The sequence below is a fragment of the Cygnus atratus genome, chromosome 2 (assembly GCF_013377495.2).
Source record: "Cygnus atratus isolate AKBS03 ecotype Queensland, Australia chromosome 2, CAtr_DNAZoo_HiC_assembly, whole genome shotgun sequence".
In the NCBI taxonomy this organism is placed as follows: domain Eukaryota; kingdom Metazoa; phylum Chordata; class Aves; order Anseriformes; family Anatidae; genus Cygnus; species Cygnus atratus.
In genome coordinates, this window is record NC_066363.1 from 92,647,952 (window position 1) to 92,673,237 (window position 25,286).

A 25,286-nucleotide genomic window follows, 5' to 3' on the forward strand; every position below is an offset into this window, starting at 1 on the left:
CTTGAGAACAAACATTATTTGAAATTAATACAATTCTCTGAAGCACGTGAATTTAAACAACAGAAGGATGCTTGCTTCTTGCAACACTGCTAGCTGGAGTAAATTTAAAATATATATAATTTTTAAACATACTTTCTGAATTAAAGTAATCCCTTCAAACAAAAAATACGAGTTGATCTTGTTTTATACTGCACTAACTCCTGTGAAGACGAGTTCATTCTAATCAGCCTTGGCAAGTAATCATTAAAATAAGCTGATTTTTTAAAGTCATTTTTCTGTTAAGTGAAGCTTGCTCTTCAGGGTGCCATATCTATTCCCTTAGTTGCTTAGCTTAGAATACACTTTTCAGTTTCTTACTTCTGTACATTTTGGACAACGCATGCATTGAAGCCTTTCTTTACTTCATTTGAAAACTCTTGCAACAAGTAATGAAATTCATTAGGAATGGAAAAAAAGAAAACGATGGTTCAAATAGAACAGAATGGGACAGAAATGAGAAAATCCAGGAGAACTCCAGAATGACATTTTGTCAGAGTTCTTGCCTCAGGCATCACTTCCACTGAAAGCCTGTTAGAAACATTGAATTTTTCTATGGAAAGTGCTTGGTAACTAGATGACAGGTCACATCACCATATAATATGTACATTCATTTAAACAAACAAAAAGAAACCCTAAATCCTCCTCTACTACTTCTGTAGCTTTCCCTTTCAGATGAAAAGAAGCCTCCTAATATTTACCTGTTCAACTATTATTGCATCTCGCAATGAGGTACTCTCATGAAGCCGGGACACAAACTGCTTCATGTCTGGCGTAAAATCCTTGAAAGTAGAAACCTGTATATTAAACAAATAAATGACAAAAGCAAAATAGAAGATTCATTACCAGACAGAATTTATTCAGTGAAGATCGAAGGCCCACTCTTACTGCATTGTTTTAATCTAACAGATCTGTTATTGTTAAAACGAAATTTCTCCCTCGTGTCTCTCTGTTCCCACAACACATTTTTCTTTATTTATTCTTAGTAACACTGAAGCGTAAAAAGCAGTTTTGTTCCCTCCAGAAAATTTCTTTCCAACAGTATTAAAATGTTTTATGAAGCAATTACCTAATTCAAGTTTAGACACACACGAAAAAAGCTATAAACAAACATATTCTTTGGACAGAAACATTAACAGCAGCAGGTAGAAGAAAGTAGCAAGTCATACATGTCTCCTATATAACTTCCTGGCTTTTCCACTTCCAGTGATCATAACCACTGCATAGCGCCGTATGCAGTAGACAGTTTTTTTCTCAGGTTTTAAGACGTGTGAAATCACTTCCACAAGTTTATCGTGAGGAATGCTATCAAAAGCCCTGGACACATCAGCCTGAAACAGAAGAAATAGCTTCCATTATGCTCCGTATCTTATGTTCCATATTCACCAATATCACCATAAATGCTGTGGCGGTATGGAAAAAAAAAGTTACTGTTGTAGTATACAAACACGGCTGAAGCAACACATAGGAGTGAAATTACATCATTATTTCCAAATGTGTGACAAAGCTTAACATGTGTGACATTGCTTAACTGAAAATACTTTCCTCAGCCATCAGTGAGTTTTCCCTTGCAGGGGACAACCAAACCATCACTTTCAGAATAATCCTTGTTATTAGCAGAAGAAGGTAGAGCAGGTCCTACGCTCACCTGTACTGCGTAGCACTCTTTTTCATGATTAAATACTAGTGGAGATGAAAGGTAGCATACTGAAAGTTGCACATGCAGCCCTAAAACTTACACTTAACTTTCAATCATTTAACTGAAGTTTACTGCTAACATTTTTATATATTTAGATATTTTAAGAAACCTTCCTCTCCACACAATCGTGAAGATGACATCTTACAGACTCCTGGAAAGCTGAAAACTTAGATGTTTTGCCTCTTCTAAATCTCATGTTGCAATTTTAACTTTGCTTTTTCTTGTCATTGTCACAATTCAAAACCTTCTGAAGAAGCAAAAAAATTAAAAGAACTATGTCAATAACACGATTCTTTCGTTTGAAAGTTAATGAAAAAATTTCTGAAAATAATTTTAGGACATGACACCTGGAAGAGAAGCCTCACTATATTATCATAAATCTGTAGAGTTTTATATAAATCACACCAACTCAAAGCTATGCAACTTTTTGTGCTTCAGCTAGACATTATTTAAAACAAGTGTTAATTAAAAAAAAAATCTTCAAATAATGAGATATGACAAGCACTCATTTTTTTCAAGCAGGAGAGTAAATTTGCTGGATAGACACTAGAGCTAGGATGTTTATTTTTAACAGACACTGATCGTATGAAGAGAAAAGGCACCTATTTATCACGAGACACTGAATTTATTCAAATGCGTACACCCAATTTTTCCTGTTTTTAATTTGAGAAAATGTCCCTAAAATCCTATTCAACTTTACATTTTTGTCCCAGTTTTATACTCAAGTAAATGTAACTGCAGAAACAGAGTGTATGTCCAGAAGCAAGAACTGTTACATGACAGAAAGATAAGCAGAAAAATATCAAAGTAAAGGAAGCACTACTGTAGGAGAAACAAACAAACCAGTCTATGTTAAGTATGCACAAAAACTGACTTTGAAAAAAAAAATAATTATGCACTTACATCACAGCTATCTCAGTTGTAAAATATCTGCACTAGTTGACTTTGCAAAGTTAGGTTGAATACTGGATTAGAAAAGGCGTACCTTTACATAGTAGAAATGAGGAATTTCACCATCTGATTTAAGAACCTTTTTAACAAACTTCTTCCATGTCTTGTAGATATCATCTCTCCCAAACACTGAAGAGCCGATGAAACTGGTGTTTATAGTTCGTTCATAATTTAACACACTAAATAGATTTTTAAGTTGCGTGTTGTAGTGATTCATCTAAAGAGATGAAAAAGAATCACCCTGAAGTGTGTTGAAACATTCTAAATTCTGTACAATACATACATTTCTCATTTAGATGAAATATGAGAGGAAAATTGTGTACTTACTGAACTTTTTTGGTCAAATACAGTTTTCAGAAAGCCTGAATATAGTGGTAGTAACTACTTGGAAGTGACAAAACAGACTCAAAGATGTTTTTGACAAAACAGACTCAAAGATGTTTTGGGGAATACATTTAAATCCCCACCCCCCTTTTTTTTTCCCTGTACTTAACTCTTGGCAATCAATGTCTAACAGTCATGGACATAAATGGACGGATTTCAGAAAATAAAACCACCATGAATTCTAAGGTAAGTTTTCTTAAATATCATCCATTCTCTCTATTGGAGATTATCACCACCACAAGAATGGCAAGAAGAACATGTGCCTGAGACCTTAAGCTAAATCCATTTGCATCATCAGTAGAGCCTTCGGGGACAATTTATGCGGGTACTTTAGCAAAAATTTAACTCTCTCAGCTATGGGAATAGTGATATACGAATTTAAGATGAAAAAAGTAAACCTGCACACTTGCATACTAATGAATTTTTAGAACTTTGGATAAGTCCCACAAAATGTATACACAATAAAAAAGGTTTCTTAATCTCAGTAGTATTGTCATGATCACGACACAACTGCATTTAAACTACTCTTTGGAAGCTTACCAATTCATCTGAAGAAATTTACTTTTACACTGAAAAAAAATCAATTACAGGTGTCAGCAAAAAGCTGGAAAAACTTGAGCACAAAAAAAATATTTAGTGTGCTATTGTCACTGACTGCAGAACAACATGATCCAACTTTACTGTTTTGCATAAGGTAAGTAGTTATGTTAATTCATTGGCTGATCTTGCAAAATATTTTTGACTAGTCCATAAAAAAGACTGCTGAAATTTAAGACATTTTCCTGAATCCAGTGATTCTGGATTTCAGTGACTCCTGAAATCCTGTGATCTCTTTTCCGGCATAGGGCATGTTCCTAAGAAAAAACAGTCAGAAGGGTGGAGATGTAGCTCAAAGATAAATAGAAGCAGCAAGAACAAATTATCAGGAGAGAAGTTCATCCTTTCTTTCTTAAGAGCATGTCCCAAACGGTTGCTTTAACACCTTTTCACTAAACTGATGGCCATATGGGTGTGTGTGGGTAAATCAATACGAGACAACTAAGGCTTTAGAGTTCAAAGCCTGAACTCTTGCTCTAGCCTGAACTAGGCCTGAGAGACTTGGAGTCACAGTATTCAGTGGCTCCTTGTTTTAATGTTGGCAGGAATTCCATTCAGTCTCTCAACTTCCCAGAACAAATCTAATCCACAGAGTTATCAACATCTTTGCAAAGCCTGAGGGTCTGCTAGAATATCTGCAGAATGCAGTAAAAAAATAATTATATTCTCTCAAACAGAACAGATCACTAAGAATCCTACCCACACCCAGTGCTTCGGGCTTCCCATTAAATATATATGCGTCTGTGTGTATATATAGAAATACATATATACACATACACACACACAGAGATTCAAACAGAAAGCGAAGAAGGATGAAAAGCAATTACATAAAACCTTTAAGCCAAAACAAAATTTACGCTGATTTGAGGACAAACTCACAGAACTGGACTTATCCCACCATGTTTTTCTGCAGTAACGTTTGAGAGCTGCCCAAGAGCCAGAAGTTGATTTGCTGGATATTTGAGAGATTATCTCTTGACAATTCATCTTGACACGTTCCAGTACTGAGCTACAGAAGCTGGCAAAGTCTACCCCTACAATTCTAGACTGGTTTGCAAATTCCGAAGCCTGGAACACTGTCAGATAGAAAGAACCTGAAGCTGGTCTTCCTCCTACACTTTAAACGCCTGGAGAAATTTGGAGAGCAGAGACTAGCTGGATATGGGACAGGATGAAAAACTGGAACAGGCTGCAAGATAAGAGGCCATGACAGAAACGAACTGTGCAGCCATGAAAGTTTTGGGAAAAAAGAAACAAACAAAAAAAACACATTACTTCCAGTAGGTTGTAAGCCCCAAATTCTTCAATATGATATTTTGCACAGCACACTTTTCTTTTTGTGTCTGTCTGCTGTCTCAGAAGCAACATAACACTATTACAGCCTTTCTTGGATATATGAAAATCATTAACCATGCTTTGTGATTTTCTCCTATGAAGCCACTTGGCCAGCTACCATGGTTGACTTTGAACCTCCTTTTTTTTTTTTAGTGCATTCAGGTCTCAAGTCATCCTTCATGCCAGTCTGTTATAGGAGCAACAGAACCTTTTAAAGCACTACAGCTATTCCCAAATTAACTGTGAGCATGCTCTGAAATCTGACAGTAGGATAGCCACAGAAAGACTATGATGAAAGTAACCACTTCAGAACAGGTTTTAGTTGATGTCCTGAAAGTACGGTCTGGGATCACACACTGAATTACAGGTACTAAGTAGCCACTGAACTCTCACCCATCTGAGGAGTGTTTCATCTTGTGCTCTACATGGGACTCAGCCTTAAGGAAAAATAATTTAGTCATGGGAGAGAGTGAATTTGGGCTCCCACTGTATCTTGCAGTTAACTGGCCTGTTAAATGGATTATTTTGTGAACAGCCATCAACATGCACAATCAGCATTCAGGGAAACCCCAACAGGCCAGACCCATCTGTCCCTCACCCTCTGGTGTGCCAAATAAAGGCAACGCGTTAGTTCTGAACACGAGTACGTGATATCTTTGAGTTTTCTGTCCTTCAACCCCCTGGATGGCCAACGTTCACCACAATCAGACACATCAAGCTGAGAGAAACAGATGGAAAGAGAAGAGAGAGAAAACATGTTCAGTGGGCAGGCCATGCCACTCCGTTAGACTCGTCTCCTTAAGGCAGGCTTACAAGCAGAAGTATGCAGTTCCGGAATTGGAGGGTAATGAAAATTAAGCAGTGGGAAAGGAGAAGCTATGCTAAGTTGCAATGGGTAGGCACATTCAGTCCTTCCGATTTCAATGTCTTAGTTCACCACTAGCTTTATATTAACAAAAAACAAAACAAAACAAAAAACTCACATCTAACAAATCCACATAAAACAATAAGAAAAATAAACACCTTCTTTGCTCTGCTTTCCTTGCTCAACGTTTGTGCTTCAACAACACCGCTCATTTTGACTATGGGTCTTAATCCACTGACTTTGGGAATGAAACGGAGCTTTGACGCCATAGGAAGGTATTTTTTTTGATGGATCGCTTCCATCTCCTCTGAAGTTAAAGGACGTAGATGTACTTTGGCAATATGGTTTCTAAAAATATAAATACGCATTGAGTGTAAGCAATAGGAAATGCAATAAAAGTTAAAACGTTTCATCTTGTAATGGTAACTGAACCCAAACATTTTACTAAGAAGATAATTACAAATTTCTAAAGAAACTGACATGGAAATCTGAATTTCAGCACAGTTCCACGGTTATCTTAATGACAATGTAATATAATAATAGAGCATATATTTCTTCCTGATGCAAATTAAGGTAACAAAAAACCACCTAAATTAACACAAATAAAAAATTATCCACAAATTAGGCAAGTATATTTGAACGTTATGATTTTTTCATAATATAAAACCACAGATAGACATTTTACATTGTTTCAGAAGCTTGAAAGATATAAACCAAGTTGAATAGGACTTTTTGGATACTATGTAAAGAGAGACCCATGGAAGGACTTGCACAGTGTAATGGGCTGTTCTACTGACATTTAGGAGACCTACTACCTATTAAAAAAATACAGAGAACTGAGATACTAGATAAAAAAAAATTAGGGCTTTTATGTACACAGTAACAGGATTCAAAAGAATTGACCTTATGAGCAGGCGTCAGCTAAAGTAACCAGCAGAAAACAATAAAAAACTGAACACTCCCAAGTCACAAATTTATCTTAATGGGAAATGTGCTTGCCCCTCACAGCCACCCCCTCAGGATTTACAGCTCAGTGTAGCTTAGTCCAAACCAATACTGTCCTCCCATGCAGTAAGGCAGGAAAAGGAGGTGATACAAAGACCTTGCTTTTACTTAAGATGGTTAAAGTGCCCCACCTGCAACATAAGACTTAGATCAGTGTCCTACACTGCTTGTATTGTTCAAAAGGAAAGGATGTGCCATTTCACAAAGCCCTGCAGCCCAGTTGTTAGGATAGTCCCCCAGGAAGTAAAATGAGAATTCAAATCCCTGAAGAGCAAAGGATGCAACTCTAAATTTGCATTCCTATTTTCCATATCCCACACAAGCCCATAGGCTGCTTTAGCAAAAGGAGGCCATGCTGTCACAAAAGATGGTGGATAGATGGTGAAAAACTGGTAAGCATGCTCTAGGAGGCATCTGAGAAGCCAAGCATGCAGATGAAGCACACAAATATTTCTCTTGTGCATGCCAACACAACCCACATATAAGCCAAAGATCCAGGTGCTTGAGACTGTCAGGGTCCAAGTGTCACAGTGCATGCCAAAAGGAACACAGAGGCATCCTGGGCCAGCAAGCTGAGCAAGTGTTTTAGATTTGTATTCAAACTTGGAATAAAATTCCCAAAGTACAGAGGAAGGGACAGATCGTGTGTACATAGCTAGAGAGCACTATCAGTCATTATGAGTTAACTTCTTTCCTAAACCTACAGGAGTTCATGCACGTATTATAGTATTAGCTAGATCACCAAGATAAAATAAAGAACACCAGTTCAACAGAAACAACCAAATCAAGCCTCAATCCCTTTGCACTGATGACACTGGAAGGGATTAAAAAACAAAACACCACCACCCCAAAATCCATCTCTATTATAAACATGACTTCCTCTGAAAGTGAAGACCGTGGCCAGTTATCTGCAGATCTTCACTATTACTACCTCTGGCCAGTTGTGGAGCTTGAGGTCGTTTTGCCTGCATCAACACTCATTGCTTATTTCACGGCATTTATAGCAGGGCTGACGATTTTGAACATGCACTGATGTAGCGGCCACTGAACCATGCTCAGTTCGTCTTCACAGCACTGTTAGGGATTTACACCCTGAGGACAATGCAATGCAAAGGCAAACCCATGAGTGAAGTCCTGGTCTGTTTCATCCATCCTCTCTCCTCCAAAGGAGGACAAAAATAAGTGGGAAGGCATCAGTGGCTACACCTGGCTTCCTGACAGCAATCTGACCAGAGCAGCTCCAGCTGGAGGGGAGAAAGAACCAAGACAGCTGCAGAGCAGTGATCAGGGAAACAACTGAAGCCAGACACTCTTTCCTTCAGGGGAAGTGGAAGCAGCCCAACAGCCTGTGGCACTCAATCATCAGAAGCTCCTGAAAATGCTGCTTGGGAATGAGGGGATGGTGCCCAGAGAGTCTAGAAATGGCCAAGGCGACACAAGCAGCCCTAAACAGCTGTTTCCCACTACCACTAAATCCTGTGTTTTCTCCGCCCATGTGAAACAGGCAGCTTGCCACCTGTCTGAACGCAGTCAGCTGGATCAGTAACCTCATGTTACACAGCACACTCTAAAAAAAGAGTGCTGAAAGTGCTGACTTCTGCACGGTGGAAACACTCAGGAGAGAAATAGGAAAAAGCAGGATCAGCCCAAATTAGGGTCCCTTGATGTCAGAGCACCTTGTCCTTATACACTGGGTTTCTTTTTGGGAAGGGGGGGAAATTGGTGATAGGAAAGAAGGGGCTAAAACCAAAACTACTTGTTTTCTTTTAACCATACACCCCGTTAAAAAGAGCATTATACCTAACCTGTAAGACTTCTTGCTAGGTGATACTTTACACAAAAAAACATTAGCTTGTGAAGTACATTAAAACTACATAAAACACTCATTACAACACTAATGCTGTTAGTTTGAAGACAAGACAAACAAAGTATTCCGGGTTGAAAATTGTGTTTTACTGCTTCTGTTTAACTTGCTTATTCTGGGCTGTAACTGCAAACAGCTCCAGGGCCCCATGAAGTGCAAACACACATGCAAGGCAGTTGCACAGGAGAGATACCAGTGTTAACCTCAGGGAGCATGGAGACTGTAAGAAGAATTAAAAGGTACCAAAAATCACAGACAAAACTGGAGATCAACAGACCCCATCAAATGTAAAAGGTGCACCATTTAAAATGGCAGAACACAAGGCATCAGGCATGCTCATTTCCAACAGTTCCAGAGCTCTCGTGGACACCAGTAATTTATAACGAAAACCCAGAAGATATAAACTCTGGAGATGTACACATAATACTGTTCATTAAAACTGTCTTTTGATTTTCATTATTTTCTCATTCAATTGCTTAAGATTTGATCTTAAATAAGGTGATTACTTAAGCACACGCACACATTTAAGACCAAAAAAAGCAGCATGGAATTCCATAGCTGCACTAAAAAAAAAGAAGCTGCAGCTTTTAAACCCTCCAATCTTATAATAATTAAAAAACATCCCCACAAGGCTACTGTCTGAAATAATGGACAGAGCATTTCAGCAGATTTATTTTATTTAATTAAAGCAGTTAAAGAAAATTCAGCATTTTTTAAATTAGCTTTCTCAAGGTTACTTTGGGATGCTGCCACTATGCTTTACTAATGGTTAAAAGGTGTAAAAATTTGACTTATCAAAACAAAATCCTCCTCATAATGGATTTTATCATTGCAAAGGTTTCTGTTCTCCTACCAAAGAATTTCAAATTTGCCTAAGTTTTCTCACACAAAACATTTCTGGATCTACAAGCCACGCAAACTACCAATACAGGTTGATTCTTCCTTTGGAAAATTAAGCAAATGGGAGGAGGATAAAGGGGCAATAAATAAAAGCAGAATTGTAACTTTACAGTGCAAAACACGAGACTTCCATATATTTCATTAATGTTTGATTAGTTTTCTAATTTTACCTAATTCCAATGTCCTGTAACTTGCCCCAAATACACTTTCGGTAGTAGAAGAGCATGTTTTTCTGGAACATGGTCTCGGTGATATAGAAAAATGATCTGAGCAACTCAACAACATAGGTATCCATCAGCCAGTATAGGAATTTAGCCAAAATTTCTTCACGAAAACAATGTTCAGAGGCAGGAACAAAGCGATTACCTTCAACAAACAATTGAAAGGTTGTTATAGCAAATAACAACTACTTATATTAGTAAAAAACGGAACAAACAAAACACACATACACTCATTTCTTACCATGAGGTTAATGGAAAAAAAAAAGCAAGAACAATTCCACAGATGCAGCCCTGATTTTTCACTAGTATTAAATAACATGACCCAAACTTCACGTATAAAGATGGAAACTAATTAGCAGTGATAAATGGATGCACATAATACAAATACATACCACCAGCAACCCAAAGACTTACTTTCATTGCTTGTGCAAGATCTTTAATGCACAATGACAGGATCATTTTGAAGCGAAGGATAAAATGGAAATAAAGTCTATTAGAATATATATATGTATTTAATAAATAAGCAAAAGAATGAAAATTCTTAGGTATATTGTAAAAATAATTGAGAGAGTTAAACTGGGCTGAGCTGGAGAAAGAGGTATTTCAGACAACCTATATAAAACATTGCTGCAGTTCAAAAATCAGACTAAGTCTGTCAGCACTCATAATATTTAGATGGCACAAAAGTTATGAGGCTAGAACATTCCTAGCTGCTATCAAATTTAAGCCCACAGGCTTTTTTTGTGATGTCTAAATGCAGGCAGGCCAAGTGTAGAGTAAAACTACCCTACAAATTCTGAATTTTTGCAACTTTTCAATAATACTTTTCTAATTAAAAGTAGAACTTAGCATAATGCAACAGGGTAGTTTAAAGAGACTCTGCAGAAACATTAATTAGCTGCACAGCACAAATGTGTTAAAAACAGCCAAATTTGGACACAAGAGAGCTGAGGATTAAGACTGAAACTTAACAAATGGAAATAAATTTCCAGTTCTCTACCCTGCTTGATTTTTGTGCTCTTCAGGGCGGAGACACTTTCATGTATATACAGCACCTAAAAAAAGACTGCCATAAAGAGATAAAAGAGTGTTCACTTCAGTAGAAGCCAGAAAACATCAGTGAAGAACACAATGGCTGTTAGCAGATTCTTCCACTGAAAAGTCATAACGTGCAGGCCACGAAATACACAAATTAAATCAGCATGTTAAATAGCTGTACTGGAACTACATCACCAGTTTTCTAATATTTTGACAGCAGCTGTCAATTCCCTGAACTGTAGTCATGATTTACAAGAAACCACCACCACTTCTTTTGGAGAGAAAAATGCCTGCAACACAGCAAAGCAATCAAATGTGCGTTTAAACTTCAGGCGCATGGGAGTAGTTTCAAAAAAATTAAAGTTAAGCTTATGTGTTGCTTTTCCTGGAACCAGACCACTGAGTAAGATGGTATTAATTTTTTCAAAGGTAAGGCATTCCAAGTAACTACAAACCAAATGTATTTGTACAGTAAAAAACCTTTTGAAATATTTAAATCCTCAGCATTTTGAAAAGCATATTTTTGAGCCAAAGTTTTTGTGTCTGTGTATTTGCTAGAATTAGCAGTTTTTCATAGATGTGTACCTCCCTGACTTTTGACATCAGGTCTCAAATACCAGACTTTATTTTCCTTCTTCATTACAGAGGACCTGTAGTAATTTCAGAACCCAACTGCACCTTTTTAAAAAGGAATACCATTTTCATCTCTCGTTGCTATAGGATCCAAGCATATTGCTAGGTAAGAATAAATTCTGTAAACATAGCAGTTAAGGAAGTGCAATCCACATTTTATAGATGGAGAACGGACTGTAATAAATTAAAAAAAAAAATTACAATAACCATGAGATCCCACAGCAATCAACCACAAAACCACAGCTTCAGCCTAGAATTGTCCTAGGACAAAGGCTTCTTCAAGGAAGCAAAATTTACCTTTCATCACCTGAGATGACTGAACAGGAGGGATTCATACAGAACTCAATGCAATCAGCTGGCACTCCCATCCTCCTTGGAAGGTGGTCAGCCCTGATGACAGCTGCACCACCACCTGCCTAGCTTGAAGCTGTGATCAGTAAGGGTCTCGTGTTCCCAGAGGAGGGCTCTAGAGAGGTAAACTGATGGTGGGTGACCACAGGCATTGCATAGGTCCCATACCCATGTCTTTTTCACAAGGTAGATGTGAGGAGGGAAAAAAATGCTGTGGGATGATGGTTTACTCCCAGAGAAGAGATACACGTGACTCTACAAGCACCTGGATTTGGTTTTAGTGCTTTCTCATGGCTTATGGTAACCAAAAGGCAAATTGCATTTGCTCCTTCCATGCCTAGGTCACAGTTATTGGTAATTTGGGGAGCAGAAGGCAAGGAGTTTTGCTGAAGGTCCAGGTTCTGAATACTAGTTTCTGTATGACAAACTGTCATCCAATTAAACGAAAATAATGAAAACTTACGTTCTCAGCACACAGAAGACAGGTCTAAGTATTCCTCCACCATCAGTTAATGGTAAACACTATGAGGTTTTCTCTCTCAGCTCCAGCTTTAACAATGAACCCAATGACTCTGCACCCAGATTCAATACCCTCCCCTCCGCACCCTAAACCTGACCAGCCACCTGACCCCCCACCCCTTAATTCTGCTATGTTAAGTACCTTCGGCCAGACGAAGCCACATGCAGTCATTTACTCTCATCTTCCACATCAACACCTGCAACGAAAGCTTAGCGTACTTCCCCATGGAAATGAACGCTTTCACGTTTTTGAAGAACCGGCATTTGTTATGGTTTGAACCCCAAAGCTCAGCGGGGATCACCCGCTCCAGGCACTCCCTCACAAAGACGTACACCTGAAAGTGGCTGCTGTGCTCCTTGAGAAGCTCCCTGAGGACTGAATCAGACACCTCTGCAGGAATCTGCTCCTCACTCCCTGACTCCCCGCACGCAGATGTTGTGAGAGGAGTACGTAAGCTGCTGGGCACGTCGGTGTGACCAGATTCACATCTGCTGCTTGTCACACACTTAGTAGGCTCCTTCCCAAGCTGTTCTGCTTGCTTGTGAGCCTCTGCTTCCCCAGGCAAAGGTGCCTGACTGAGCAGCTTGGCTTTTCTCAAAATGGTTTCAGATACCCGAAGAGGGCAATTTTTTCTCAAGAAAGCTACATAAGGGAACTTTCCATGATTCTTTAAGAGTTTCTGAAACGTTCTTCTCATTCTCCAGAAGCGTTTGGGAAACTTCTTCTTTCTCCGTTTTTGCTGTGGCAGACCTTGGTTGCGCTTTTGCCCAAACGGATTTTGGCTTAAGAATATCGTTTCTATTAGCCGTCTTACACCTGCCTCACTACCCTTCAAGCGATTCAATAGGAAGGATTTAGGGAAACCTTCTCTCCAATACCTGCGAGAATACAGAAGAAACTTCCTGTCAATGTATATTGCAGATGGCAAAACCTTATTTGGTAACTCCTCTGCCAAATGAGCTATGGGACTTTCCTGCTTTTCGTGTCCTGAAGAACTACTTTCCATCGGTTCGATTGGTATCCAATCCAACCGAGGTATAGGCCTGCGTGTCTCTACTCTCTTTCTACTGGATTCTGCTTGCATTTCAATGCTGGGCTTTAAATGTCTGTTACTCTCAACTCCTTGCAGAAAACAGCTTTTGTCTGCCACAGACTTCTTCCCATGCTGAGAACTGTGAACTAAAGAAGGACGAGACATATCACTGTTACTTCTTTGAGAAATGTATTTTTCTTTAATAAGACTTACAGAATGTGATGCTACACAGCTGGTTCCATACCTCTTGGGAATACTTTGGTTTACATCAGGAGTGGTATTACAAGCCTGTTCCTCTCTCTCTCTCTCTTCTAATCTTGCTCTCTTAGCTGTGACTTCCAGTTGTTCCCTATCAAGCTTCCTTTTTAAAGACGGTGCTGTAGCTGACAAACATAAATTGGAGCTACTCTGTTTTTCCAGAGCACTGGATCCTAGGCTTTGTATATTATTGCTGGTTTTATTTCTCATGCTGGAGACATTAGCTTCAAGTCTTGGCCTGCATTTCAACTGACGTGACTTTGAAAGATAGTGTCTATGAAACGTTAGCCTTTTCTGCGTATAGTTAAGCAAGCTACTACGTTTATGCTTTGAAAACCGTTGTTTAACAAACGTTGGGGATGAGTCTGTATTTTGTGAAATAAGTTCATAAATTGGTTGCCCACAAACTTGGTAACAGTTACTAGGGGGAACCAGCATAAAGATTGCACAGTGTTCCAATAAATACATCATCACATCATCCCCTATCCTGCTCAGCAGTGTTTCCCAGAGGCCACTGATACGCATGGTTTCTGTTGCAGTATTGGGTAGATAGCTGTATACGTTTGAAAGCGGCATGATTTGGAAGTGAGAACTGTTTTCATCCAGTAAGGAGTATCCATATGTGAGGATATTCTTCTTTCTTTTCCCACACAGTCTCTGCATGACTCTTGAGATGACTTCGCTCTGACTAGATAACTGAAGAAAGAAAGAAGGAAGATTAGTTTTTAATCAACGACTCTTCTACAAATGACAACGCATGCTTTAAATAGTCAGGCACGCCAAATACATGCAGTCCTAGACTTCAGCATTACATTAAACCTGTGCAAAGCAGTATTACCGATTCACAAGCGCTACACCAGCACAAGACTGAAGTCTACTGCAAGGTGTTTACATCCAGCCACCTGAGACGACTGCTTTAAGGAAGTCTTTCTAACGCCTGCCCTTTTGATCCTGGCTTTCATGCCCAGGAAGCACTCGACACTTTTCCTCTCCCCTCTCCCAGCAACCCAGCCTCAGGGCTTTCAGCTCGCTCTGCCCCTAAACCTGCGCTCGCGCAGGCTCTACCACCAGGGTTAAGGCCTCCATTTCCTTTTACGTAAAATAAAGTAGTTTTAACAAAACAGCTCACAACTTTATACAACACTCCACAACCGGGCACGGACCGTGCCGCCCCGTACGGCAGCACGGTTCTGCTTATGCCTGTGGTGTCTCCCGGCACTTTTCTCCTCTCCCAACGATTTCTCCTGCCCAAGCACTGATATGTGAAGCACTCGGGGAGAGGAAAGCGGCCCTTCTCCCTCCTAGCCGCCCCCTGGAGCCACGCTTTGCTCTCCACACCCGACCCCACAGCAGGGGCTCAAAGCCCGGCTCCCCAGCCCCACATCCCCTTGTCCCACCGCAGCCATGTGCCGCCCACCCCTCGCCAGGGGCAGCCCCGGCTCCCCCCAGCACCTCGGGGCGCAGAGGGGAGCTCGGGGGAGCCCCAGCGGTGCCGGCCGCGAGGGGAGCGCCTTTACCCCCGGGCAGCCCCGCACTCCACGGACAGGTCCGGCGCCCTTGTCCCTCCTACCTGCTCGAAGCTGAAGGGCCGGGGGATGTCGCGGGCGCCGTGGGGGACGCACACCACGCACTGGGACACGAAGGTCCGGTAGCAGGGGGCGTCGTCGTCCCGCACCACCTCGGCTTCCTCGGCACCGCTCTCCCGCAGCCGCCGGACGAAGGTCTCCAGCGGGGCTGCCTGCGCGTAGCAATCCCGCAGGGCGCCCAGCACGGCACCGAAGGGCTCCGCGCCCGCCATGTTGTGGGGCCGCCGCCCGCCGCCGCCACCATCACCGCCATCACCACCAGCACCTGGGGCGGCCGCGACTCCCCTCCCGCCACCCCGCCTGCCCTCCTCCATCGCCACCCCCCTTCGCGCTCCTCCGGACAGAGGGCTATGGCCGGACGCCAGTTTTTTAAAGAAGGCGTAGTGTGGAAAAGAAAATAAAAATAAAAAAATAAATAAATAAATAAGAACGCCCTCCCTTCACAAAGGAGCCCCCCGGGCGGCGTGGCGCGCTTACCCAGCGTGGCCGAGGCGGGGCGGCGGCCGGGGCGGGGTGGGGCGGGCCCCGGAGGGATGGAGGTTGCTGTCCAGCTCCGCAGTGCCTTCCTCCACCACCACCGGCATCGGCTTTCCTTCCTTCCTCCAGCACCGGCCTCCCCTCTGCCAGCACCAGCTGCCGACCCTCAGGCTGAGGGGGGATGCTGAGGGGAGGGAGATATTGTGAGGAGATATTGTGGGGAGATGCTGAGGGAGGATGCTGAGGGAACTGCTGAGGGAAATGCTCTCCTGCAGTGATTTCTCTCCTTCTGTGCCCTATAGGCACATCATCACAGCCTTTCTCTCCCTCAGGAGGCTGAGGGGCAGCGGGACTCCTGGAAGTGATGCGCGCTTTCCAGAGCATCCTAGGGCGCCGTGGAAATGTGCTCTGAGCACTGCACGAGGCCTCGCATGGCAGGGTGGATGCAGCAGACCGTGGTTGAAGCGGAAGGTTGAGAGGCAGGAAACCAGCCCTGGTTTCGGCACAAACGCGTGTCTGGCACAACGTCTGGCCAGACGCTTTGGCTTTGATTTTTCAAGCAGCTAAGCGGAGTCTTTTCAGTGAATAATTCATGCTGTGTGTCTTGGGGATTGCCTGAGCTACAGTTGACACGGGTGTTGAAGATCAAGTTTTTGATTGAGTCTTGCTAGTTTATTAAGGTAGATTTCCTGTGGATGAAATCAGGAGGATTCACATCCGAGGAATCCCTCTTAGGATCTGCTTTTGGTAGAGGGTCTGAAATTAGAGTAATTGTACAAGAGGTTATGATGGAGATGAGCAGAGTAAACCCTAAAAGTAACCAGCTGGCTGGTCCTGGGGCTCTTGTCAAACTCTGGAATGAAGGATCTGAATTGCTCATGGTAGTGTGTAATCTACTCAAAACTTTTCTTGGTATCCAAAGGCTTCATGGTGACAAATTGACACAAAACCTTAAAAGGGGTTGCAGTGGAGTTCTGGGGAACTGCAGGTCTCTAAGCCTGATGCTTGTTTCATGTAACATAGGAGAAATAACAGAATATATGATTAGTAGATGCTGGGAGAAACGCCAGTTGCTTAGTCAATGTTGGTGCTATTAAAAGGAAGATCTGCCTTAGAATACTCTTGGTGCTCAATGAAGGGTTGAGAAGACATGGAAATTACAGTGATCTGGTTGATATATTTTACCTGCATTTCCAAAAGCCTTTGCAAGGAAATGTTATAAAAGAAGAAAAGAAAAGAAAAGAAAAGAAAAGAAAAGAAAAGAAAAGAAAAGAAAAGAAAAGAAAAGAAAAGAAAAGAAAAGAAAAGAAAAGAGAAAAGAAGAGAAAAGAAGAAAAGAGAAAAGAAGAAAAGAAAGACTAAAAAGGAAGATGCTGGTATGGATATATTACTGTTTAAAAGGTAAGATACAGAGGTAAGGATAAATGGTCAGTTCTTTCAACTGAAGAAGATCACCACTAGAGTTCCATGTCAGTCATAACTGTGTAACTTTCATAAATGATAACCCAGAAATACTGTATGTAAGCAGTAAGCAGTAAGATTTGCTGATGGGATGAAGTTATTTAAAGTAGCAGGAAAACAAGCAGACTAGAGAATTGTAGAAGAACATCACAAAACTGAGTGACTGAGCAATTACATGGCAGATGAAATTAAATGCTGATAAATCAAGTGTGGCTTGGAGGTGAAACGCATTTCTAGGTTTGTATGTAAACTGATGGGTTCTGAGCTGGTTAGTACCACTCAGGAGTGAGATCCTGAGGTTCCATGAAACTAATCAACATTGCACTCAGCAGCAGTCAAAAAAGCAAATCAAACCTAAGGAACGATAGGACACCATTATGCCATTGCATTGGAAGGGAAACAAGCCGCTGGTATGTAAGGAATTCGGGCAGCTATTGCTTGTCATTAGTAGCTTGACATTAGCAGAGTGCAGAGTAAATTTAGTCAAGTCTTGAGCTGCAGTGTGAACTCCCAGTAACCTGAACGTGGTATGTAGTGGTGATTGAGCAGCACTGAGCTGCATTGTGCTGGGGTCGGATGGGGGCAAGGGGGACTGCTGACAGGGGACTGCGCCGGATGAGAGCTGTACCCAGCAAGTAAAAGAAACCATTCCACCCTGCAACATAGAACCGCCAATCTGATAGAGCATAGCGTACATGTGCCAACAACTGATGGGAATATAGCTGATGAAGCAAAGATCGTACGGGTATAAAAACCCAGAGGAAGCCTTGAGCGGGGTCCCTACTTGGAGGTACCCAACTTGAGCTGCTACAGATACTCTTAAATTCTCACTGCTTTAAATAAGAGACGACTTCATGAGTGAATTCCGGATGCCTGGGCAGAACTATACTGCTAGGGGAAACAACGGGATCCCCTAACAGCATAAATTCATGGCGTGCCAACACCTTGAATGCAGATGTGCTGTTCTGGCCTCTGTGTCTCACAAGGGATGTACCAGAATTAGAAGAAGTTCAGAGAGGGACAGTCAAATATGTGGGACAGTCCTATATGAGATGACGTGGTAGGGTGGAGCTGGAAAAGGGAGAATTTGGTGGGAAAGAGCAAATTCTGCACCTCTTCTTCTAAAACTAGGAATCTCTTCCAGGGAGGAAAACAGCTCATCTTTTGACATCACTGTGGCAGAGGAGTCCGCTTCTTGGCACCTCTGTGGCCTTCAAGTTTGTGTTATCTCCAGATCAAGGCCTGATGGCAGGGGCAACAGGCTAATAGGGGGTTAATTAATCTTGAAAATAGCAAACTGACCCCTGACTGCCACAGTGGCATCCTCCTCAGCAGCCAGTGGGTTAACACTGGAGAAAGAAAGGGCATGAAGATGAGAAGGACTATCTGTGAGGTCTTGGTAGTTAGGGTGTTCTTGAAGAGGTGAGCATTGGCCCACACCTTTCCCTTTGGGGGTCTTCCTTGGGAGGTGCAGCCGCAGGACAAGGAAGCAGTGGGACTACGGTGGCAGTGAAAGATGTTCCCACAGCTGAGAACATGGTGGTTGCAGGGGGAAGTTACAACTCTTTGGCCCTATGCTCTGGCAGCAGAACATCCATGTTGTCAAAGCTGGTTGACATGCACGTGGCAGATGGTTGTGGTATTGCTGAATTTCTGAGGAGGCCTTTGGGCCATCGTTTATCTTGACCCTTTCTACCAACTGTTGGTAAGTGCCTAAGTAGGTGATGTCTCCTGCTGATGCCTTCTTGGTGACAGTGACTACAGCAGTGTTTGGGGGGGGGAGAAAGGGAGGAGAGGAATACTAATGTGGCCAAACTAACAAGGTCTCTTTTCTCCTATTTCTTTTCATAGGTACCATCCTGTTTTTCTGTGTGTCTACCATTGCTCCAGGGAGAGAATTCAGGAAACACATGGGGAAAGTGACATGCAAAAGAAGTTATTTTTAGGAGGACGAATAAGGAAAAGAGTAGAATCAGAGTCATGAGCAGAGCGAAGAACAGAATCGTAAGAGTCTCTTTCAGTTAAGGCTGGAAGAGATCTGTGGAGGTGTCTTTGTGCCATATCTAATCAGGTTTTAAGTATCTCAAAGGATGGAGACTCCACAAGCTGTCTGGTCAAACTTCTCCAGTGTTTTACCACCTAAAGAGTAAAAAGATTTTTTTTGTATGTTTAAGTAGAATTTCCTGGGCTCACTACCTCTTTGTCCTGTCCCTGGATACCACTGAGAAGAGTTTGGGCCCATCTTGTTTACATTAGCTATTCGTACACATTGATAATCAGATCTCCCCTGAGCCTTTCCTTCTTGAAGCTAAACAATCCCAGCTACCTCACCATCTCCTCACATGTCGGATGCTCCACTTGCTTAATCATCTTAGTGGCCTGTAGTGGCATGTTCACTAGGCTCGCTCCAGTATACCCATCACCCTTATACTGGGGAACCCAGATCTGAATGAATAATGAAGTCACAGTTCTCCTCAACAATCATCATCCTTCAAGGCACACTTAATCTTATCCACATCCTGCTTTTTGACAAGCCTCTCAGAAAGGAAGTTACCCTGGGAACAGCAGATTGTAGTGCAGAGATAAAAACAAAATGCCATTTTTACAATCCAACATTGAAGTGAAAGGAAATAAAAAGTAATGTTTAGGTCTAGCTTCAGTAATGACTATCTAAAGACACACGTTTACTGCAAGTGTGTATTTATCTCTTTTAAAGACCCCTTTGAAAAGGCTAAAACAAAACTGTTGTGAGAAGTGCCATTAGGAAAAGAAAGTAAAATGCCTTTCAAAAAACTTGAAGCTGTAGCAAAAAAAAAAGAAAAGTAAATAATAAAATCAGAATAGTTGCTGATATTATTCCCAGTCTCACCCTCAGGCTACTGCTTTAGCTAGACCCATACAACCCCATACTGTTAGTCGAGGATGTCCCTCCAGGTTAACCAGCTAATCAGCATCAATATCCATTTTTAGGGCACCCATCACCTTTCATGGCTTTAATTTTATGTGAGTGAAGCCTGCTGTGACAGTGACTTGCTCTGTTCTTTGCTGGGCTGCAGCTGCAGCCTTGGTTTTCTTTATGGTGGTCTTGGTAACTGGGGGGGTGACATTTGCTTCTGTAGCTGGCTTACTGTACCACAGAGCTCATCTTGCACTGGGACAGAAGTCCCCTTCCTAACACCATTATTGTTACTTGTTATTACCAGCCAGACTTGCATAGGTCTGTCTCTTCCCATGTGTTTCCATCCCAATCCTCTGGACCAGGACTCTCCATGAGAGTTGCAGTGGTCCCTTCTCTACCTTTTGTTTTTCCAGGCCACCATGTGTCTCATACCATGTGTGGTGGGGTTCCTGATTGGCATGTCTCTGTTCTCACGCCAGCCCTGACCTTTCTATTTGATTCAGCTTCTCACTACTTGCCCACTGCTCCTTAAAACAGATGTTTAGCCCTTCCTTCTCCTCCTCCATCTGTCTCTTCAATGTCACAGTCTTTACTGCATCAGATATAGCCAGCGCTGGCCAAACTTGGAACATTTCAGTTCTGTTTAATAAATGTTCAGTGCTGCTTTTCACCCTTCAGTCCCAATATTTTATCCACAAACTCTTTGATCCATTTCAAAGCCTCTTGGCTGACAGACAGCCATGTCTAACTGCCTCACACTTTGCTCTTTCTCAGGCACATTCTTCACCAATTTTCCACACTGCCTTTCAGTATTAGAGAGTGTATGGGGCTCACGTGGCAAGGGTTCGGTACCAGGGGGGCTGCAGGGGTGGCCTCTGTGAGCAGAGCCCAGCAGCTGCCCCATGTCAGAGCAGAGCCAGCTCCAGCCAGCTCCAAAAGAGACCTGCTGCTGGCCAGAGCCGAGACAGGGAGCGATGCTGGGTGGGCCTCTAGGAGAGAAGATTTAAGGAAGGGAGGGAAAAACCCTGCTGGGCAACAGCAGGTGGGAGAGAAGAGTGACAAAATGAGACAGAACCAGCCTGCAGCCCCTAAGGTGACTGCAACAGGAGGGCAGGAGGCGCTCCAGGCATGCAGCAGCAGTTCCCCTGCGGCCTGTGGAGAGGCCCCTGGTGGAGCAGGCTGTCCCCCTGCAGCCCATGGGTCCCACATGGAGCAGATCTCCACGCTGCAGCCCATGGAGGAGCCCCCGGTGGAGCAGGTGGATGTGGCCTGGAGGAGGCTGCAGCCCATGGAGAGCCCCCGCAGGAGCAGGCCCCGGGCCGGAGCTGCAGCCCGTGGAGAGGAGCCCACGCAGGAGCAGGGGGTCTCGGGGGAGCTGCCGCCTGTGGGGGACCCGTGCTGGAGCAGTTTGCTCCTGGGGGATGGATGGACCCTGTGGTAAGGACCCATATCTGCAGCAGTCCTTGAAGAGCTGCTGCCTGTGGGAAGCCCATGCCGGATCAGTTTGGGAAGGACGGCATCCCGTGGGAGGGACCCCATGTGGAGCAGGGGCAGGGAGTGACTGTGAAGGAGCAGTGGAGATGAAGCGTCAGGGAGTGACCGCAGACCCTATTGCCCATTCCCTTGTGCCGCTCGAGGGGAGGAGGTGGAAGAGGGCAGATGGGGGGAAGGCGTTTTTGGTTTCTTTCCTTTGTTCTCACCTCTCTAGCTTGTTAGAAATAGGCAAGAAATCTTACTGTCTCCCTATGCTGAGTCTGTTTTGCCCGTCACGATAATTGTTGAGCAATCTCCCCGTCCTTATCTCAACCCTTGAGCCCTTTGCATCGCATTTTCTCCCCCTTTCTCTTTGAGGAGGGGGAGTGAGAGAGTGGCCGTGGTAGAACTCGGCTGCCCACCCGATTAAAACCACCGCAGTTGCAAAGTACTGGAAAATTTTTCAGAAGAAACAAGGTGTTTATCAAGGAAATATACAGTTTCCTTTTTAAGGCTTCCTGGATAATTGGGGTTATTTCATATTCCCAACTCGGAGGAAGAGAATTGTCCATTTCAGCTTCTTTTTTCTTACATGGAAATAAAAGGTCAACAGCTCTAAAAGTAAGGGGAACGTATCAGAATCAAGCTCTTTTTGTCTGTAATCCTTTCTTAAGGAAAAGATTTATCACACACCTTCCACAGATGTATGGCAGAGAGAATAATTTTTGAACTAATCTAATTAAAGTCAATTTGGGGATAGTGGTATTTCTCTAATTGTTTCTGAGACATGCGCATTAGCAACAGATAGCGTTCTGTTGTCATTGCAAGGGGCCTACTGTGATGCCTTCATAAACAGAATGGAATTATGTCACCATGGCAATTTGGGAACAGTTGCCCCTGTACAAGTTTAGCTAGGAGGGACAGAGAAGTGCGCTGGGTGTGATGAAACCACGTGAGGATTTGTGGATCCCACCTTGAGGTGCATAGAGAGCGCCCATGCCCTTCTGTAAGTGTTTTGATGCTTGGCTGAGGAAAAAAATGTGTTTTTATTGTGAATGCTTCATTGTAGTATTCTGTAGTTTGTGTAAAGTCCTTACACAAGCATGAAGTTTGGTACTTTGCTCAATGATGTAGCTGCACAGAGTGACAGATCCAATGTATGGGTGAGGGCCTCTGCACGTTCTCTTTTTCCTACACACGATCAACAAATAAGGGTAGACAAATAAGAGTGTGCTGTGGTCCTCCCATAGTGCTAAAGCATAAACAAGAGACTTAAAAGTACCCCTGTCACATTAAAATTCAGGACAGCAGCATAGATGTCAGGAATGCAGCTTGGGCATCAACCTACTTCTACTTAGAGTTTCAGTTTGAAGGGATGAGCAAGTAATTTTTCCTGGGTTGATGGAAATCTGTTCTAAAGTCTGTTTTCTAACACTCTTATAGATACTTCTCCGTCCATCGGTCTGTCCTGCCAACTCTGGTGTGAGTGTGAAGTTGTGGCAAGAGGGATTTCCTATTCCTAATTTGACCTGGTGGACACCAACTTTCCTAGTAAATTGCCGATGTTGCTGAGGAGGCAGCAATATCAAAGCCCTGTTGATGAAGATAGAACAAGTCTTGGGGAGGCTTTGGCATTTCTGTACAATGCTGCTCCCTGACTGTGACCCAAGACTCAGATTCTGAATGAAGCAAAGCAAGCTAGAAGAAAACTGTATGTCCTGGTAATTTTCTTCTTTTTATTTATTTATTTTTATTTTTTCATCCTTCACTTGTAAGAAAATCGAAATCTTTAAACCATTTGTTTGAAAACGCAGTTTCATGGAAATGATTGTGGGTGTGCTCCTTAACCTTGTTTGGAACCTGTTTAACCTCGCTGCAGTTATAGGAGACCTATGCTCAAATTTATGCTTACCATGATAAAGCGGGATTCTTTTGGTCTTCTTTTCTTTGATGATTGCACGTGAGGTTGAAAAGAGTTTTCAGTATGATTCTTCTTTTCCTTTGCAGTCTCCAAAACTCCATATTAGAGCTGATCTTCATCTCGGATCTGAAAAGCTTCACAGGCCAAAAGAGAATTGAGATGAAGAAGGAAATAGAGAATGCTGAGGAATATTTCCAATTACCACCCGTAAGTTTTGTGAAAGAATCAGGTGCATTTCTGTAGTGGTAGGAAGTTAATAAAATCATGCTCATGCACTTGAAGGCAAGTAATGCTATAAAAATGAAGAATGCAAGGTCCTGCTTAAAGACGATCTTTAGGCTGCTTCCAGATCAACAGTTTATTTGGTTATTCCACAACCTCATCTCCACTTGCTTAGAAGCTGTGAAGATTGGAAGTACACTTAGTGTTTTTCATCCACTCTGTGTAAAATTATAAGAATTTTCACTGGCTATAAAAGCAGAAAAGACAAACAGACCCTCCTCTGGGTCTTCAGAATGCTCATACGATCACCCAGACTGGGTAAGTAGAGATGCTCTAGTACAGGTGCATATAGATGCAGTACAGCTGGTGGTAGAGATGCTCCAGCATAGACGTGACGCACTTTGACAGCATCTTTTCTCTGACAGCAACTTATGTCTTGGTTCTTCACATCAAACCAGAGCAGTTTCTTTGCCTTCAGAACGTGCAGACTGACCTCTCGTGTGTACCTGTGGTGGATTGAAGGTAATGCTTGTAATGTTTGTAACACACACTGATGCTGTATTCATTTTAACTTTTAGAAAAGAGAGCAAGAAGCTTCATAGCAGTTTCTTAGGTGTCAGTCTGTCTGTCTATTTATCTATCATCTATCTATCTATCTATCTATCTGTCAATCTATCCTACCTATGTGCATATATATTTAATTATTTATTTAATTATTTAAAGATATCTTTTCTTCACTAACATGATTCCTCTGACTGTTACTAATGTATGGGACATACCTTGACACTATAATAGTGTATAAATACCTTTCATCTCATCCTTGCTATTGTTACTGTATTTTAAAAAGAATTGTGCATATAATTACCCGCTTTTACTCTGTTTTAAAAAAATATGTACTTACTCTATTATAAAATCCTATAAAAAGGGGTGAACTCAAAAGGAAAGAGAAACCAATTTTAATTACATTTCTAAATTAAATAGCTAATCCTGATAGATTCACTCCCTTTCAAATATAACACTCAAGAAATAAAACAGTAAGAATTCACATAATGCTTCTTTTATAACAAGATTTCATTGCACAGTAGTTCTTTGCCTAACCCTGCAGTTACCCCATAGGCGCTGCAATTGCTTACTTGTTCTTCTCCTTTACTTGTTTTCAATGTTTTCTTTTCTAACCAATCCTTCGTGTTACAACATTGGATTTATTTACCTCCTTAGATATCAAGAGAATAAAGCATTTGCCTCATAGGACAGCACTCTGATGCTTTAGAGGGCTAATGACCAAAGTTCTCGGAGCACTTTTCATCCGTGATTTAGATATTTCTCCATCTTTCCATCTTCCTTTAGAACTCTTAATTGAAGTACTAGGTGAAGAAGAACACTGAAACCAGCTGAAGCCATATCAGACATAGTAAGGACACGCTTCTGTTAGGAAGTAATTCAGAGTGATTCCATGGTGTACTTTAGACAGATTTACTCTGGTCCTCTGGACTAAGCATCCCCAAGGGATATTTCAAAGCTCTCTGAATGATCTGTCATTCTCTCTTACACTGTAGT

At 42.2% G+C, this 25,286-nt stretch overlaps 1 protein-coding gene across 1 annotated transcript in view; it reads right to left on the bottom strand.

Moving 5' to 3' along the window:
- TERT (telomerase reverse transcriptase) overlaps positions 1-15,497 on the bottom strand; it is a 30,350-nt gene extending 14,853 nt beyond the window's left edge. Inside the window, exons 1-7 of the mRNA XM_035550545.1 lie at positions 15,261-15,497; positions 12,541-14,386; positions 9,807-10,002; positions 6,026-6,215; positions 2,721-2,903; positions 1,206-1,367; positions 738-833 (exon numbers count right to left, since the gene is read on the bottom strand). Of these exons, the coding sequence (XP_035406438.1) occupies positions 738-833; positions 1,206-1,367; positions 2,721-2,903; positions 6,026-6,215; positions 9,807-10,002; positions 12,541-14,386; positions 15,261-15,488 (2,901 nt within the window). The 5' untranslated portion in view covers positions 15,489-15,497. The remainder of the gene's footprint in view (positions 1-737; positions 834-1,205; positions 1,368-2,720; positions 2,904-6,025; positions 6,216-9,806; positions 10,003-12,540; positions 14,387-15,260) is intronic.
- Positions 15,498-25,286: the final 9,789 nt, after the last annotated feature.